Source organism: Lonchura striata, chromosome 14 (assembly GCF_050655825.1).
Source record: "Lonchura striata isolate lonStrDom1 chromosome 14, ASM5065582v1, whole genome shotgun sequence".
In the NCBI taxonomy this organism is placed as follows: Eukaryota; Metazoa; Chordata; class Aves; order Passeriformes; family Estrildidae; genus Lonchura; species Lonchura striata.
Genome location: NC_140716.1, coordinates 7,795,223 through 7,813,204, shown reverse-complemented (window position 1 = coordinate 7,813,204; position 17,982 = coordinate 7,795,223). Strand labels below are relative to the sequence as shown.

The window sequence follows — 17,982 nt, the reverse complement described above, 5'->3', positions numbered from 1 at the left end:
TTTTTTTAATACCAAACTCACCTGCCATAGGATCAGCGCCAGGTGATAATATAAAAATCAAAGGGGCACAACAATTTGAGTCACTGTAACTTCTTCCAAGATCAAATGTAGGTGGTTCAATAAATGTTCTTCCCATGTTTTCCACAATGAAGATCTGCACTGCCGGGATAATTTTGTCAGGTCGCAAACACCTGAGAATAACCATGCGATCTAACCCTGTCAGTGAGTTCCAGTCATCTGGGAAGGCTTCCTCATGGGGCCTGACTGAGTCATAGATTGGCTTCCACTTGGAAGAATTGTCTCTTACATGTTCCATTAGTCCCTGCAGGTTGGTCAGGCAAGATGCACGTACGAGCTCGGCCCATGATTTGTTAGACAGCCAGTCTGGAGCTGGATTGGGGTGAGGATTATCAAGAGCAACACCTCCTGTCAGTAGGAAACGCCAAACTGCATCGTCTATCTGGCCTTTTCCCTTCATAATGCCTACTGTTAGAAGGAAGGAGAATAACAGCTTGTCCTTCTCAAACAGGGAACGACAGACGTTATTATAGACGCTTACTGTGAAATGGTCAGTTATATTTTTAATTCTCTCCTGTAGACGTCCACTCTTTCTGCTTTTAGCAATAGATTGAACATACAAGTTAATGAACCAAATCAATGAATACTGGTACATAGGTTCAATGTTAGCCAGATCAGAGATGCAGAAGAAGACAACAGCTGAATGAACAGCAACTGGCTTATACCCCATTCGAGTAGAATCTATTTCCTTCTCAGTTACAGAGGCAATTTGTTGCTTTTCAGAGATTTCTGCGGATAACTGTTTGGATGAAGACAAAATATTAATTGCTGTTTCATCCTCTAAGATGTTTCCTTCTGAATGGGAAAGGACCTCCAGGATTTTATCTTCTAACTCCTTTAGTTGTTTCTTATTGGCTGCACTTTCTAGAATGAGCTGGTTTTTCTTTTCTTCTAGCTCAGGCTTTTCCTTTGCAGCTACAATTCCAAGAAGCTGGTCCTGAAGACCCAAAGGTGTAATCATGAAATTGAGTAGACAAACTTTCACAGCCACTTCAGGATAATAATGAGGATTTCTTAAGTGGGTTGTCATGTAAAACCTGAAGTCTCTTGAATATTCAATTATATTTTCCCCTAATTTCATGTATTCTACTCCTTGTTGTTTGAATGTTTGCTTTAATAAAATAGGTTCTAAGAAAGCATCTAATTCTTCACCAATATTTTCTAGCAAGACTGGTGTTCCAAGCTGAAGAGCAGTTTCTAATGTCCTCACATAATGCGTGTCAGACAATTTGATAACTGACAGCTTGTTAGTTTTCTCCATATTTTTTATCCACTTGTTAGCCTGCCTTTGAGGATCTATCATTAAAGCCCATCTTCTTGAGTTAGAAACAATTACACCATTGTCAATGGAAAAAGAATCAACTGGCAATCCAGCAATCTGCCATGCACGGATTTTGACTGGGTCCCCTAACGTATTACTTAAGCTAAAATCACTGGAGCAGGGAATGTTCTTTTCAATGCACAGATCCTGCCACTGCTTTTGACATTGTAGGCGATAATCGACGGTAAAGGCTCCCAAATAAGCCACAGTTCCTGAAGACAACAACACATCCCCTACTAGGTCTACGTACTGAATTCCTAATAACCGTGCAGCTTCTGTCCACCTCTCCTTCTCTCCACCCAGGCCACTGATCAGCTGTTCAGCTCTCACAAGCTTCTGTGAGCAACGTTCAATATTATTCTCTAACTCTATCTTCTTGTTGTTCATTGCATCAAACTCATCTTGCAAAGCTTGAAGGCGATCAACAACCTCTTTTAGTTCTGCTTGTTTCACTTGCAGCTTCTGCATTTGGACATCCAGGATGGCTTCAGCCTCTTGCAGACGCTCGCGCTTCGGGGCAACCACTTTCTGCACACGGTCATAGACCTCCATGGCTCGCACCCACTTGCAAAGGCCTTCACAGGCAGACGAGACGTTTTTTACAATCTCTGGCTGAAAATCTGGATGATTCATAAACTTCTCTCTAATTTTCTTCATTATAGCAGGAGGAATTCTATCCTTGTCAAATGACTTTAATCTGTCAAGGAACTTGATATCTGAAAGAAGTTTTTTGGCTGGCCCCCAGAAGTCTTCAATCATTTTACCTGTATTGCAAATAAGACTAACATTAGGCTCAATACATGCATGTTCAAACTGAAAAAAATACTTTGAAACATAGTATGAAGAAATAAAGTCAATGATATGGGAATGGACTTTTACTATGCAAAGACTATTAAGTAGTTTGGGAAAATCATTACCTAAAAGAATTCATAGAGGACCTTCAGCATCACTAACCAATGTCATATTTATTAACTGCATATTAATTCTAATTCAACCAAGCACATTAACGGAAACAAATAACTATACAGTCTTTCTTAGCATTATCTATTAGATAAATCAGTAACTGTGGAAATATTCCATCTTAATCTAGATAAAATCATTTTGGATTAAAGGCATTGATATAATTCTTACTTTTAATTATGAAGGGTTGAACTGTACAGGTATAAGGTAGAAGAAAAGCAAAAGAAAAAGATCTCTTTTATACCTTGCAAATCCTGTGCAATCCCACAATAGCAACATTAAACCACAGAAAAAATCTTGTTAGAATAATCACCTATGGCAGAGGTATAATTAGAATTCTCTCTCCCAAAATAACTGATAGTTTGGAAGCAGGGATTACAAGGGGAAACACAGGCAGATGGTGCTCAGCACACGTCCAGCACCCAGAGTTCCCCAATGAAATGCAAATCTCAAGGCTGGGTCAAAGCAAGTTGATGAGATGACTTCATGCTGGTGACTGGGATCATATTTACAAAGCTTGTACAACAGTGTCAGGCAAGGGCAGTAAGTTAGCATGGCAAAAGCAGCTCTTTACTACTCAATGGACTTGTCACTGCCAGTAAAATGCACCTCCAGTGCACACAGCTGTATTCATGCCAGAAACACCTCACCAGCACACCACAGCAGCACCCACACATTCCTGGGGCAGGGATAAAAAAGCTTTAATGACAAAAGTCATTACCACTGCCACTGGGGTCAGGCTTCCTCTCTGGTTTAATTGACCTCATGATACAAATACTCTCCATAACGAGTTTGACAGGACCAGGTGGATTTTGCATGGATTTCACAAGAGTGATGTCTGAAGGATTCAGGGTGTTAAGAGCTGCCTCTGCTGCCTCCAGAGCTGGCAGAGCCTCTGCAAGATCTGCTTCACATTCATCCTGTTAAGACATTGGGCAGAAAGCTGTAAACCTTCACACAGTACCAGGCCTGCAGCCTGATCACCCCACTACAGCACAGCCTCGCAGAATCCTCTCTCTTGTTCAGTACCCATTAAATACACTCTTCACAACACTGAGTTTCTAGGAGAGAAAACTAATTTCACAAATTGACTGCAGAGTTTAAAGAAGGAAGGTTTGTAGATAAATCAGTAACTTCCATAAACTGAATTGATAGTTTAAAAAGTCAGACAAACTTTCAAGATCAAAGTCTTTCTGGTTTAGCAATGAGAATTAAAATAAAGATTAGATACAGGTGTTCTTATTTAGATCATACAGTGCTGATCAGGTAAAAAATGGATACTGTGTAGCTTAAATTCTTTATCATATACTCTGATCTCAGCAATTATCCATATTAAATATCGCTGACATTTCCAGCTAGTTACAGAAAAAATATTGAGGAATCTTCCCACAGGAAATTCTGTGTTACAGACGTCTGGCTATGGCATTACCTCTAAAGTTATGCCTAATAGGACTACATGCAGCCTATGCCAAATTACCTCAGCTAACTCTAAATTAACTGTCTTTGGGCCTGGAAACAGTTAAACTCATTATTCAATCTGTTGAAAATGAGAATATATTAGTAGAGTAATAAGAGCTATACAGCTCTGGAATGTGAACTAGAAAGGGAAGTTACACAGGACTGTGAGATGCAGTCAGACTCCAAACAGCCTGAATTTACTGTGTTTCTATTAGCAGCGTGTCATTCATCAACTGCGATTTCGTTACTTTAAGAGCTTGGCTCACCCCATTAACACATCATCACATCATCACAGCTCCCTTTTACTTGGAACCCAGCGTGCTCCCGGCTCAAGCCCTCGTGCTCTACCTTAATACCCTGGGCAACAGCAGCTGCATCATTGGCCTCCTTTTCATCTGCTGACACTATTGCCTTTTTTGCATCTACTTCAACGGTTTCCTTTTCAATCTTGACCATCATTTTATCTGTTTCTGCAGACGTTTTAATCAGTTCAGGCTGAAGGTCGGTCAGTTCTTTCTGCATGTCTGCAACCTGATGAATACAACAGGAAATCAAGAAGAAATCTGGGCAAGCATTGGTTGCATTTCATATCTTGATGTTTTAGGAATAAAGATTGGAAGACCCTATAGTAACACAATCTAAAAAAGGACATTTGATCTGAATAATTAGTTCTATAGTTTATTTTTGCTAAGAGCTGTTTCATTTAACTGATTAGATTTTTAAATGTATATTTATCATCATCTATGCAATACACTTGCTTTTTTAAGATTCATTAATGTCAATAATGAGAAATATATTGATTAATTCTATTTTTCCCTCACAGTTACTTTCAGATAATGAAAGTTGAAATAATGCTTTACTGCACAGGTGGAAAACAAAATCCAAAAGAAACCTGGAATGGAACACAGATTTTGTGACAGCAACAGATGCAAACTGGATCTTCTTCATCCAGCAAGTATCTACAAGCCCCTTTAGTTTGTATCTTGGAAAGACCAATCCCTGGATCACATGGATTGAAAAAGGAATTATTTATCTGGAACCTGATCAATTTCCTACTTGGAATCTACTCAGGAATTCATGCTTAATATTGTCTTACAATGTTTTTCAATTTCTCCCCTATTTTGGAAAGGGTAATAGGTACTTGCACACTGAGGTGGATTGTCCATATAAGGTTTTGAGAAAATAATGAAATTTATAATATTTATTCCTTCAACATTTAATGAGTACCTTCATTTTAATTTTGTTTTTTATTAAGGTCTAAAATTCAAATGTAGAGATCACAGTTTCTTCAAATTCCTAAGCAGAAATCTAACTTTTCCTGCTGGCTTTCTACAGAAAGCTATCAATAGTAGCATGAATATAGTGAAGAACAAATGAATAAGTTTTAATTTTATAGGTTTCAACCATACAGGCCCCACCCTGAAGTATGCATATGGCACATATCCAGCCTTTTCACCCAAAACTTACTTGTGAAGATGCAAATTCAAGCTTTTCAAGTCCCACAAGATAACGAGTCCTCATCATGTCAACTTCCTCCCTTTTTCTATTCAGCAGGGTCTTGAAGGTGAGAATCAGTTCCACGTAGGAAGTTGGTGTCACGTAGTTGTGTCTGCGCAGTGTAGCATAGTAGCCAACAGAGAGTTCTCTCACACTTTCTTGGAAATATTTGCACACTGACACAACCCTAGGGAAAAATTTTCCACATCACTTTGGAAATACAGTCTGTCTTTATGTCAACTCTCAAAAAATTACTCTAAGCTTATGAAGTTATATTAGTGTTAGGAAAGGCAGAAATATATTTTCCCCATTATTAGAAATATTTTGGACTCTTCTTGAAAAGTGGCATGATTTTCAGAAACATCAGATATATATGTCTCAGTATCTTTGACTTGCATGGAAATCCCAGAGTTGGCTTAGCTTTGTCCATTTATAAGGACAGATCAAATACATTGGGGGCACAAGGGGACAAGGGGCAGGGGAACAAACTTTTGCTTCACATGTTTCTTGAGAAATAAACTCCTACTCTTTTCTAATGTCGTCTTTGAGCTCAATATCCTCTAAAAACTTGTTAGCAACCATTTCCAAAGCATCTGTAGGCCAGGTTTGGAACCAATCAATGGTGCAGCAGTTTATCAGTGAAGGGAACATTCGTAATCGATTCCGAAATGCATCTCCAATAGGACTCATGGCTATAAAAATAAAAACATGATCATTACTTAAGTTCCTTTGCAGTTAGGAAGCAGAAAAACAAATAAAGCTAAATAAAACCATTCTGAGAAACAATGTATTGTATACAGACCTAAGACAATATGCAAATTTTTCTTCACCCTTTCAATAAAGAAACTGTACATAGCAAGGGGCGTGGCTTCAATTTTCCTGTTCTCCAACCTTGCTGCGCTCTGCATTTTCTCAACAATTTCAGCTTTCTCATCTGCTGCAAAGATGTTGGGCACATCTCCAGTATTTAAAAGCATGTTGATATCTTCTACAAACGATTCATCCTTTATTTGATTATCGCAGAACAAAAAGGACACGTTGTTGTTACCAACACCTGTTTTCAGCATGACTTGTTTAATATCATCTTTCCATTCACTGATGCCATAGGACTTGGTAATTTCGATCTGGAAGAGCTCAAAGGAATTCATGAAGGTGGCGAGCTTGGTCGCGCTTTGCCGGCCGCTCCCACCAACACCCACCAACAGCAGGTGTCCATTATCCTGTTTCAGCACCCTGCATATCCTGGAGATGTGCTCAATAGCAAACTGGAACATGACCAGGGACATTGGGGCCTTGCTGATATTGTTGTATTCCTCAAGGTAGAATTCCATCACGCTTGTCAGCTGCTTTAGGTCTGTGATTTCATCATAAATTTTGACAGAGCTGCTCGGCTTTAAATAGTCTCCAAAGAACAGGGCGCGAATATTATCGTCAGTGACTTTTCCAGTAGGTGAGAGATGACTCAGTACCTAGGAAAAAGACAAAAATCAACAGATAATTCTAGCTATTAGAGAATTATTTTCCTTATAGTCGTGATAATCCTTTTCTTCGCAGCATTAATACTGCTAGCAGAAAGAAAGCACTTAATAAAGAATACTTAATACAGTAATACATTAACAATAACACTTAATACATTAATACTTAATACAGAAAGCATTGTTTTTCACTGTTCTAGTTACAAACTTGGTCTGGAAAATAATACTGTAGACTGACATGCAGATTTCCACATATGCATACCTCACAGAGAGATACTGCTGTCAAATACAGGATAGTTCTAAAAAGCCTTCTCAGAAAGGTACCCACTACACCATCCAAACAATTATCTTGGGTAAAAGCACAGGTAAATGCTGTACAAGACATTTATTCCATTCCAGCTGGTCCTCTCTACTAACCAAGAATCCCTCAGAACTTATGACTCATTCTGATATGAATACTTGATGCTGAATAGAAGATTGTCCATACTTTTTAAATTCACTGATCAAAATATTGCAAAATGCCTCCAATACTGATTTAATCTCCATGTTTAAGTATTTATGAAAATGCATCAGTATCATCTTGGTCCCAGCACATTACCCAAAAATACCTTATTAAAGTTCTGCTTGAAGCTATTTAATGTTGTCTCTTGTACCATCTGAAAGAAAACGTTCTTGTCATCATCATCAACCAAGCGATCATAGAAAACTCTGTAAACCTCATGAACCCAAAGTCTGATCAGTTTATCTCCATCCTGAAAATGGAAATACAAAAGAGTGGGTAAATATTGCTCAGGCAGGATTTGCTCAAAAAGAAAAGGTTAGAAATGTCCATCTGGACCCTGCTACACCTTGTACTAAACTCAGTGGGAATCTTTCAATCCCAAGCCATTCAGCACATGGCCCAGCATCTGCTAACTTAACTGGATTCCTCACCTAGTTACCATCTTGTCCTTCCTGCCAACACAAACTGGGACTCTCAGGTCAAAGCATTTTTTCTCTACTATATCAAATCAAATTGTATTAACAAAATGACAGCTCTCTCCCTCAGAGACAGAGAGAAAATTCAGGGACTATTCTGATCTTAAACCCTGTAAATCTATTGAAATCATAGTTCATGTCTTGTAAAAAAACCTAACATTTTTCACTGTTCTTTCCTACATCAACATAATTAAACTACAACTTACTTGCAAATGAGTGTGTGGACAGAGCAGAACTCCTTTAATAACCCTGGAAAAATCCCGTAGATTAAAGACATAGTGGGATTTTGAAGGAGTTGGGAGAAAATTATCAACTGCCAATTTATAAAGCACTGACGTCGCTTGGACCATCATCTTACCCAGCCTTAAGAAGGAAAAGAAACTCAATTTTAACTTCTGCAGATCAATAACAGGGAAGAGACAACAAAGGTGCTGCAAGAAACAGATCCCATTACCTCAGAAATGAAGCATCAAAGCCTTTGCTGAAGTGCCAGTCAGTAACTGCAGTAAAAATCTTGGTTAAAATGTCATCACTGAAAGCACAGATAGAGACAATATTCAAGTGCCGTGTGAAGCGTCCTGTAACACACACAGAAGGATGAAGAGAGATTAAATGGTCAAATATATTTCCACTTTTCAGCTATCTTCTCCTAGGTTTGCCTGTCATAAAAAATCATTTGAATCTGGCACCAGTTCATGATTTTGTTTCTGGCAAATTTTTGCCCTAGCAGTGAAGCAAAAGAAATATTAACTGGATTACATTTTCTCTAAGTATTTAACTTAAAACAACCATTTTGAATATGTAAAACATCAGCTTTTGATTATGATATGACACAGTAAAACCTTTAAAGTCAAGCATCTTGTTATTGGCTTTCACCTAAAAAGAATCCGTCTATACATGAGTATATTTTAGAAATTTAGCTGTATCAGAATAGTTATTTTCATAAAGCCTCCTCAGAACACACACAGTTATATCAGTATCACAGTGTTTATAAGAAGCAAAGCAGTATGAAGTGCCTTATAACAATGCAGCTGTATATAGCCTATAATAATGTAGCTGCAGCTACATTAGGGCTTTTATTGACTTAATTTTTTCATTAGAAAATATAACCTCCCTTATGGTGCTGTGACAGGAATCATGGACTTGCAGGTAACATTCTTGTAAATAAATTCAGGCAGCCTATCTTAGCAGCAGGAGATACAACTTCAGAAGAGACTTGCCAGAGCCATGGCAAGCAGATGTATTTCCTCTCTTTTCCAAATAATCACTAATTTTAGAATAACTTCTGTCATTCACAGTTTAATCAATTGTAAAAATTATTTCTAATGGTGATTAATCTCTTTCTGGTAAAGGTACAGATTTGAACTTGAACATAACAGACCTGTACTTGAAATGTCCCATTTAGTGAATGCACCTGAAGATCCACCAGTCGCAGATAAATGTCCAATTTGCCATCAGCAAACCTGAACCCACCCTTTAACTTCAGTCTGCTAGATAACCACTTGCCATAGTAATGTATTTCCTACCTGTAATGTCATTCCTTCCTCCCCCAGGGGGACCCATAGCTGTGACAAGCAGGACATCTACGATGCTGATGTGGGATGCATCTTTCCTGTCATACCAGTGCCCATGATCAATCCATTGCCTGAGAAGCTCAATAGCTGGCTGGGCTCCATACACTTCCTTTTCAGGCATGTTTAGGTCATCTATGGAGAACACAGACATTGAATAAAAAAACCTCAGTGTTTGGGAATTCAGTTTTCTTCCAAGAAGAAAAAATAACTGTACTACAGGTAGAAAAAGGCTGTGTGTTGTTATTCCTGCTTCCCATTGAACTAACCAAAATCAAATAACATTACACCTCACAGGTATAATTAGGAGTGATGACTTAACTTAGTGTGGCTAGTTATTTAGTTTTATGTCATGTCCCACTGCAACTCTAAGAAATATTCAGAAGACAACCACTACTTAAACCTCTCAGCAAGGGCAGGGCTAATCCTTTGGTGACCCTGGGGGTCCCTTCCAACTCAGGAGATTCTAGGATTCTCTGGATGCTGAAAAAAGCACTGAGGCAATCCAAATTTACTAGTCTAGGTGAATCACTTCTTTTGCCTAAAGCTAGAACAAAAATTATTTTTAAAAAAATGAAAAAATATGTCTTACCCACAAAAATTATAGCTTCTTTCCCTGCTGGAGGTCCAAATAATCCTTTTCTTCTTCTGTCCAGCTTGGACATAATAATATCCTGGGTCTGGTTAGCAGAGGTTCTTGCAGAGAAGTTGATGAAACTCGGGATGTATTTTTCCTTTGGAAGTTTCAGTAGAAAGTTGTTTGTTATAGCTGTTTTTCCAGTGCCAGTGGGACCCACAAAAAGCAAAGGGACACTATGCTCCACATATGTTTTAAGAAAATACATTTGTCTGGCAGTTTCCATTGTTGGAATGATCAGCTCAGATACCTGTTATGCAGGAAAGTAAAATAAAGCATGAAAATTAAACATCTAAAGCCTTAATCAACATTACTATTTGCAAGCAACTACAGGAACCCTGTAGCACATGTGCATTTTAAAAAGTTCTACTGTCTGAAAAACTAAGCTATAACAAGGTTCTAGTAAATACTATGGACCCACTTCTTGTTCAGGGCTTATACAGTCAGTAGCACAACCAGTATTACTATTTTACAGTTCACAGACATTATATAAAGCCTGGAGAACTACAGAGATAAGTATGGCCTAGTCTGTTCCCCTGCTATGCAAAGGGAAAGGAACACTGATATGGAATTTTTTTCCCTTCCTCATTTTTTACTTATAATTAGCAGCTGTGGATTTGATATTGAGACAAGATTTTCAGCAGCAGAATGAAAATGTCATCTTACATCTCTCATGTACTCAATAGACAAGACAATGGCAACTAGTGGAATGAAAAGTTGAACAAGCTTAAGTTATCTTGAAGTTTCATCTGTAGATCTCTGCTGTGCTTCCTCCTTCCATTCGGTCCACAACTGCCATCAAAATCTGAGTGTCCCTATTTGGAAATGAAGGGAATCCAGAACTCTCAATACTGTTCCCCACATCCCAAAGTGAGTCTCTTTGCTTGCTTTCTTTAAGTAACTCATACTACAGTATCATGAGATCACCCACTGAAAAGAGAAATGAAGGAATGGAAATTCAAGCTTTGGCTTTTTCACACTATGGTTTCCCCAATATCAAATGCCGTTAGAGAACAAAACAGAAACCAAATTTTAAACACCAAACAACCTCAGGGCTCCATGTGCATCTTCAGTGCTGAACTTCCAGAATTGAAACAAAAGCATGAAAGAGAGCTCACAGAGACTAATGAAATGAATGAAATTAAATGTTGCAAACCAATCTTCAAACAACCAAATAGAGTTATTTATACCTCTAAATTATTTAGTCAAATAATTATTTTCCATAATAATGATACCAATGTGCACCTTAGCTGTTGGGGCAATAACTTGCTCTTCCTTTGTGATGTAGTCTGTCCACATGGTCCACTGCCCATGGCCATGCTTGTTAAAATAGAAGTCATAAACACTCCCTGTTCATTGAAAAATACAATATAGGAAAATTATAAAAATAAACTTCATTAATTTTAGTGTGAGATTTCCAAAACTGTGAGGTGATGGAAGCTTTCTAGTACAGAAGATACACCCCCAACCCCCAGTCCCACCCCCCCCAGTGCCATTATTATCACCAAATGGTTTTAGGTCAGATTCAGCCACAGTGTTTGAGTGTAACTGGAGGCATATGCTACTCTAGGTTAAAAAAGCCAGGAAAGGGCACCCAACTGTGCAGCCCAAGGCTTGGCAGATGGTGGCTCTGCTGCAGACTGAACATCTGCCAGGCACACCAAGTACCAAGCTTTCTTACTGCTTTATAAAAGGCCAAGCAAGCACAGTTATGAAGAAGCACCTTTTTCTGGGAAGATATTGTTTTTGTTAAGCTTCACATTTTTAGGGCGTGGGTTTTGCTCATTCATTCCATTGAGCAAGTTGCGGTAAAACGAATCAAATTTTCTTCTGCTGTTTGCATCAATGATCCCTCCAATTGTCCACACCAAAGCAAAAAGGAAAAGGGCCTGCAGCCACGAGGTGATCTGCTGATCAGACATAGTTTCGCTGTCCTCTTCATCAGAGTCCTTTATTTCATCTAAAACAAATATTTTGGATTTTCGTTAAAAGCCAGTAATAACCATAAATCCCAGTTCAAAATGCATTTTTGCAAAAGTATCCTGAGACAAAAGTAAAGCACTGTCTTCAGTGGAATGAAGCCAATCTACAAACGGAGAATCTTGTCTGTGTAAAATACTGTTTACAAATAAAAACGAAATTAGAAGAAAAATAGTCCTAACTCTTTTCTTACGATGATAGCAAACAGTAAGCAAAAGATAGAACATATGTGCAAGATGTGTTTTGTTTTGTAATGATACCAGTTTCCAAATGTGAAAGCTCTGTATGCAAAGAATTATTAACAATTGTGTTATATGAATTCAACAGTAAGGAATTCCTTTGGCATTTCCTTGCATCTTCTAAGCTGCACTTTCTCCTGAGACATGGCAGAAAAAAAAAGAAAAAATGAAATAAAATACAGGTGGCTTAGGGTACTTACCAAGGAGAGAAGAATAGAGTTTCATCAAGCTGTAACTCAGGTGAAGAGAGGATGTTTTTACCACGAATTTGCAGTGATGGTCAATAAAATCTAAACAAGGCTCAACTAGCCACATAAACAAGCTATTGACCTACCAGGAGGAAAGGAAACAGCTGTGTGAAAATGCAGGACTTGCCACATTCCCCACTGTCACCCTCAGTCAAACATAAGGCATCAGAAATTGTCCAGGTTGGCAGAGAGATCAGGAAAGGGCCCACGTGAGGCAGTACTGAAACGTTCACAAAGTCACACCATCACTAAATGATGGTGAAAACAAGTTGCTTTTTACCACATAGAAGTTTTCAGAAGGAACTCTGTTACCCAGTTACTAATCCAGACAGCAGAGCAGAAGCTCAGCCTAGAGAGACTCCTATCGTGCTTAGGCAACAACAAAATTATTCCAACAGAAACAAAGGCAAGGTTTTCATTCTTCCTTAAAAAGAGGCCCCCTACAGAGGGCCCAGCACAGATACTGTGCCACAGCAGAAATTCCAACATGTTGGGGCTGGGGCTGACTGGTGCCTGCAGGAGTGCCACAGCATGTGGGTAAATACTGACCACCGCTGGTGGTATCTGCTCTGTGAACTCAGATTGGAGAACAGGACAGAAATCAGGACCTACCCTTTTCCCAAGGACTAGTATTCAAGGAGATGCACTAAAGGGTCAGGCTATCTGTTGGCTAAGGAATAATTACTTTATTCTGATGAACTAAGAAAACTGTAAATAAAGAGCTCTTCTAGTCTTGGTACTTCTTTGTAATTTGATTCTAATTTCCTGCAAAAACTCAAAGGCAGTCTTCTCAAATCACATAAATAAGTTTTCTACAGTTCAAATCGTAATATTATTCCAATTATTTTACTAGATTTTAATGCCCAATAATAGGGATGTTAAATTTTCATTAAAAGCTGATTCTCACCAACACCTATTTTTATTTGCATCAACAAAAAACATAGTACAATACACAGCACAAAGAGCTCTCCTTCATATAAGCACTGAGGTGAAAAAGGTTTTGAAGACTAGACTGTTAATGGTAATAATAAAAAAGTTTTGATTCTGCATGCCTGCCTTCAAGTGGGCAAACTGTGAGTGTCACCTTCTAATTAGACCTGTGCAAACATTGAAGTCTCGCACCAGCTCTCGGTGTTCTTCCTGCAGGTTTGGAGGCAGAGTTTTCAGGTAGGAATCCTTCAGTGGCTGCCAGCCTAACTGCTGTGGGTCCATATAGATCATACCACACCTGGGAAGAACAAACACCTATGGTAGAGCAATACATGTGCAAGGTGGGACAGCTGAAGCTTGAATGCTCTCACATTACCTGCTGACAGTTGCTGGAGATGCCTGCTCCAAGTCCGCCGGCTCAAAGATTAAACTCATTTTTGGGCTCATCTGAATTATTTCACCACTCATTAAGCATAACTGGAAGAAGAGCATCACACAAACATGGTCTAGTCATGTTAGTGCTGATTGTACAGTCAAAGCAATGTCTGTCATAAAATCACTGAACATTTCACTTAGTGTCATTCCTCATTCATTCATTTATATCCTTACAGTACATGATATTTTATGACCTTGTCTCAACTTTTTCATGTCTTATTGTAAGGCATGCAGAGACACAGAGAACAATGCTCTAACTTTAAATAACTCTGTAAGACAAATCAGTTATGACTTGCAGCTTTTTTAAAATTCATTTATTCTCAAGGTAATTTAAACAAGTTCAGTTTTCAGTCACAGAACTCAGTCCACATATTTCAGTTTCCTAAAAGGGTCAATAAAAAAGCCTCAGTGATCAACCTCATTTCAATAAAGGAGCAAGACAAGGCTTCTAGGGAGAAATAATGGGTTAATATTATCTAATACCATCTAAACCCACTCATACAACTGGGGAAATAAAGCAGTGCTTCTACGCACATCATCCTTTCCTGAATTTCACACCTCCTTTGACTAATGTAGTAACAATATTACTACTACTAAAATTAAGTGTGTTTATTCAAGGATGAGGATAGGGGCAAAAATTAGGCTACCTTTTTATTATCATCCAGCACAGTGTTCATGTTCTCTATCCAAACTGCATCCACAGGGCCATCAAAAATAATCCACTTGCGATCGTCTGTGGTAGAAGATGCTTGTTCCCTGAAGGCCTTTGCAAGAATTCCATCTGACCACTCGTGGCTTACAGGATCAAAACTGCCATACAACTGCCCCATAGTAATGGCTTTGGGATTAATAACTTTGTATTCAACAGCAAACTCATCCATAGTGTTCGCTGTGTAAAAAGGCAAATACATGAGCTTGAGAATTTGATAGGTTAGTTTTATTCAACAGCTGATGATTTCCGAGGATCCTACTCCAGCTGCTCAAAGCAAAAGCTCAGATATGTGGCATCTAGGCAGCAGTAAATAAGAAATTCCCTTACTTGTGCAAGGCAAGCAAGAAGTCTGCTGTAAAAAAACAGATGTAAAAAATAAAAAGCAGAGCAGCATAGATTTCATATATTTATGGGAACTACTTACAATATCCTGTCATTTCAAGAGTATTATGCACAAATAAAATGACTAAAAAATACAGAAAAACATGAACACATTAGTATGGCTTACTATTCCAGTAGATGTAGGGAAAAATACTACCAGACAAAACTGGTTAAATTAATAGAAATTCTGCAGTCAAGGAAGAATATAGGGCAATTAACAACCTGGGCATACCTCAGCAAAGGAAAAGTAACAGTCATAGAATTGATTTAATTTAATGAGAAGCTTGTGGCTGGACACTGTTACCTGCACACAAATCAGCCAGGGCTCCAGCCAGCACTTTGTATGAACTGGTCTTCCCACTCATAGGATCTCCAACAATCATGAAACCGTGGCGCACCAGCATCATTTCGTACACCTGCCGGGACAGGAGAGCCACTCCTCAGCACGGCACAAAAACAAGTGTTACATGTTGTGTGAATGAAAATAGAAGCCTCCCTCCTGCTTTCAGATGTGACACAACCACATCTCTGCACTCTGCTGCCTGACCAAAGCCTTAATCCAAATCAGAAGGCAGACATGCTTTTATGGCAATTCTCACTGAAACTATTCAAGAAGTAATTTTCCCAAGGCATCCTCCCTTTCTCCTTGCTAAATGTCATCCCTCACCTGCAACAGCAGCACTATATTGGGTGTGAGGGCACTAACCAGACACTGCAGAACACAGACCTGAACTGAAATCAGTGGTTACCAATGAAGCTGACAAAAAGGGACTGAAACTACAGCTTGGAGCATCTGACATATGGCCAGTCCCACAGAGGTTGATTTTGGACTGCAAGAGTGGTAACTTCTTCAGTCACCCCATGAGATCTCGTCAAAGCTCAAGTCAAAGCGAAACCACCACCAATCAGACTTATAATAAACCGTAAGAAGATTTTTTTCTTATCATGTTAAGTCTGGTATTTCATTATTCAGCTTTCTAAGCAGTTAACACTACCCCTGTTTAAATGAAAGACATAGTATGGTTTGGAAAGCAGCATAATGCAAGTCTGAACATAAGCCATGAAGTCTGAACTACTGTTGGAGAGGCCACTGATGACCCTGGCCTAGACCACACACTTTTAACCTTGCCATTACCCTGTCACTAGGCTGCACAAGAAAAAAGGTTAAGTATTGTTTAAAAGGTCCCCAATACTAGTAAATGGGAGGCAGTAGGAACACAGGGCTGGAAGTGAAGTATAGGCAAGGTCACCTCTTTCAAGACTTCTCAAAGAGACCGTACAGAACTGGGAACAGAGCCTGACTCCCAGTCCAGCATTCTGTTCACTAGGCTACACTGCCTCAGCTAGTAACAGATTCAGTTTAATTTTCTATCCTAAAGCACAAGCCCTACAATGTGGCTGCACACATTAGCTCCTTCACAGACTGTCTGAATTACAAAATCACTATGACCAAAGCAGGCTTTTATTCCATGATTTGTACACTGTAAAAATACCCCATTTGTAATATTCCATTAATTGGTAAGGAAAGTATTAACTATTCATCATGACACAGACAGTGAATGAAAAGTGTTTCTGCTCTCATGCTTTTCTTCCCCAGAAGTATGTGAAAATAAACCTGAATAATTTTTCCAATGAACCATGGCACTGGTTGAAGATTCAATTTTTCAATATTTTCAGTTAGTGCCTTGATAAATAGGTCATAGTCTGGTGTAGGAAGAACCACTCCAGGAAACAGGTCAGATATGATACCCTGTTAAGGAAAGACAGAATAGAACAATATTTAAACACAGGTTACAAAAAGAGAACATTCCCAAGTAAAACAATATTCATACAGATAACAGGAGCTTCAAACCAGATGTCCTCAGCTGGATAAAACTAACTTCTAGGCAAACTGCAGCCGTGGAAGTATTCTGTACACATGAAACAGAAACCTGTGCCTGCAGTTTTCATGAACACATTACTATTGTAAAAAGAAGCTTAACCTTTGCAAATTTGCCCCCATCAGGATTACAAAAAATGATGTTAAAGAAGTTGAAAGAATTTCAGTGATTAAATAGAATGGCATGTGTTCCAGAATTTCAGATTTCAGAGCACTGACTCTGTGCTTCTACCCTAGCTTTTAGTCCTCAATATTGACCACTTTGTATTTTAATTTATTTGCTATTAAAGCAGCATGCAAACAGAAATATCATCATTTTTATTCTGAACTCAAATTTATAAATGACCTTAACTTAGTTATCCACATCTCTTCTGAAGCACAAAGCCAGAAAACAAACCTCAAAGAATGATTTCCATAAATGAAACAGCACAAGATGATTTTTAACAAGATATTGTCTAAAACATTTTATATAATAAATTTAAAGGCACCATTGAAAGTTTGCTTTTCGAAATAATCTTAACAGCACCAAAGAGTTCCTCCAGACCAGTGAACTGAAGTAACTCTACACTAATATGGCATCATCTAGATCAAACTGTTCTAAATTAAAATAATGACCAGTTTCTGTGAGTTCTTATAACAGGTCTCAACATCATAAAACCTAAAACACACTGGCCTGATAAAACCTAAAACACACTGGTCTGATACTTACCTGAAACAATGGCACATCCTGGGACAAGAACTTGGCCAAATTAACATCCAGCAAAGCCCGAAGCAACAACACACTTTCATTTTCAGTTGGGTACTTCAGTTTTAGGTTCCCTGCTGCTGTCAGGACAGATTTCACTGCACGCATCCCATAATCGTAGTGGTGCTGAGATGACAACTGCTCCGAGCACAAACGGTAAGTGGCAACAATTTTCTGGGCAAGACTGTGGATAATAAAATATAACATGTAGAGTGAAAATATCTCACCGTTCAAGGAAAATAATTCACCTTCCTATATACACAAATCTGCAGTGATTCTAAGACACAGCAGCTGACAAGATGGCCCAAGACACCTGGGAAGCAAGACTGTAGATGATGCCATGCTACAGAATGTGTGCATCACCCAGGAATTCTGTATGATATTTTGATACATTTTCCAAATGATTCTGTGTAGAAGTGCACATCTGGCAACATGAGGTGGAAAATGAGGTTTGACAA

General features: G+C 38.6%; 1 protein-coding gene across 8 annotated transcripts in view; it reads right to left on the bottom strand.

Annotated features, from left to right (window-relative positions):
• The window catches only part of DNAH3 (dynein axonemal heavy chain 3), a 58,593-nt gene that overhangs the window by 11,366 nt on the left and 29,245 nt on the right, over positions 1-17,982 (bottom strand). For all 8 annotated transcript variants that reach the window (XM_085592289.1, XM_085592290.1, XM_085592292.1 and 5 more), the window contains 20 exons: positions 17,489-17,708; positions 16,516-16,650; positions 15,205-15,316; positions 14,455-14,696; positions 13,749-13,849; positions 13,565-13,670; positions 12,395-12,524; positions 11,699-11,935; positions 11,221-11,324; positions 9,931-10,225; positions 9,294-9,473; positions 8,222-8,345; positions 7,974-8,130; positions 7,398-7,541; positions 6,117-6,783; positions 5,841-6,006; positions 5,285-5,501; positions 4,166-4,348; positions 3,081-3,279; positions 22-2,163 (listed from right to left, as the gene is read on the bottom strand). In XM_085592289.1, coding sequence (XP_085448415.1) covers positions 22-2,163; positions 3,081-3,279; positions 4,166-4,348; positions 5,285-5,501; positions 5,841-6,006; positions 6,117-6,783; positions 7,398-7,541; positions 7,974-8,130; positions 8,222-8,345; positions 9,294-9,473; positions 9,931-10,225; positions 11,221-11,324; positions 11,699-11,935; positions 12,395-12,524; positions 13,565-13,670; positions 13,749-13,849; positions 14,455-14,696; positions 15,205-15,316; positions 16,516-16,650; positions 17,489-17,708 — 5,861 coding nt within the window. The remainder of the gene's footprint in view (positions 1-21; positions 2,164-3,080; positions 3,280-4,165; positions 4,349-5,284; positions 5,502-5,840; positions 6,007-6,116; positions 6,784-7,397; positions 7,542-7,973; positions 8,131-8,221; positions 8,346-9,293; positions 9,474-9,930; positions 10,226-11,220; positions 11,325-11,698; positions 11,936-12,394; positions 12,525-13,564; positions 13,671-13,748; positions 13,850-14,454; positions 14,697-15,204; positions 15,317-16,515; positions 16,651-17,488; positions 17,709-17,982) is intronic.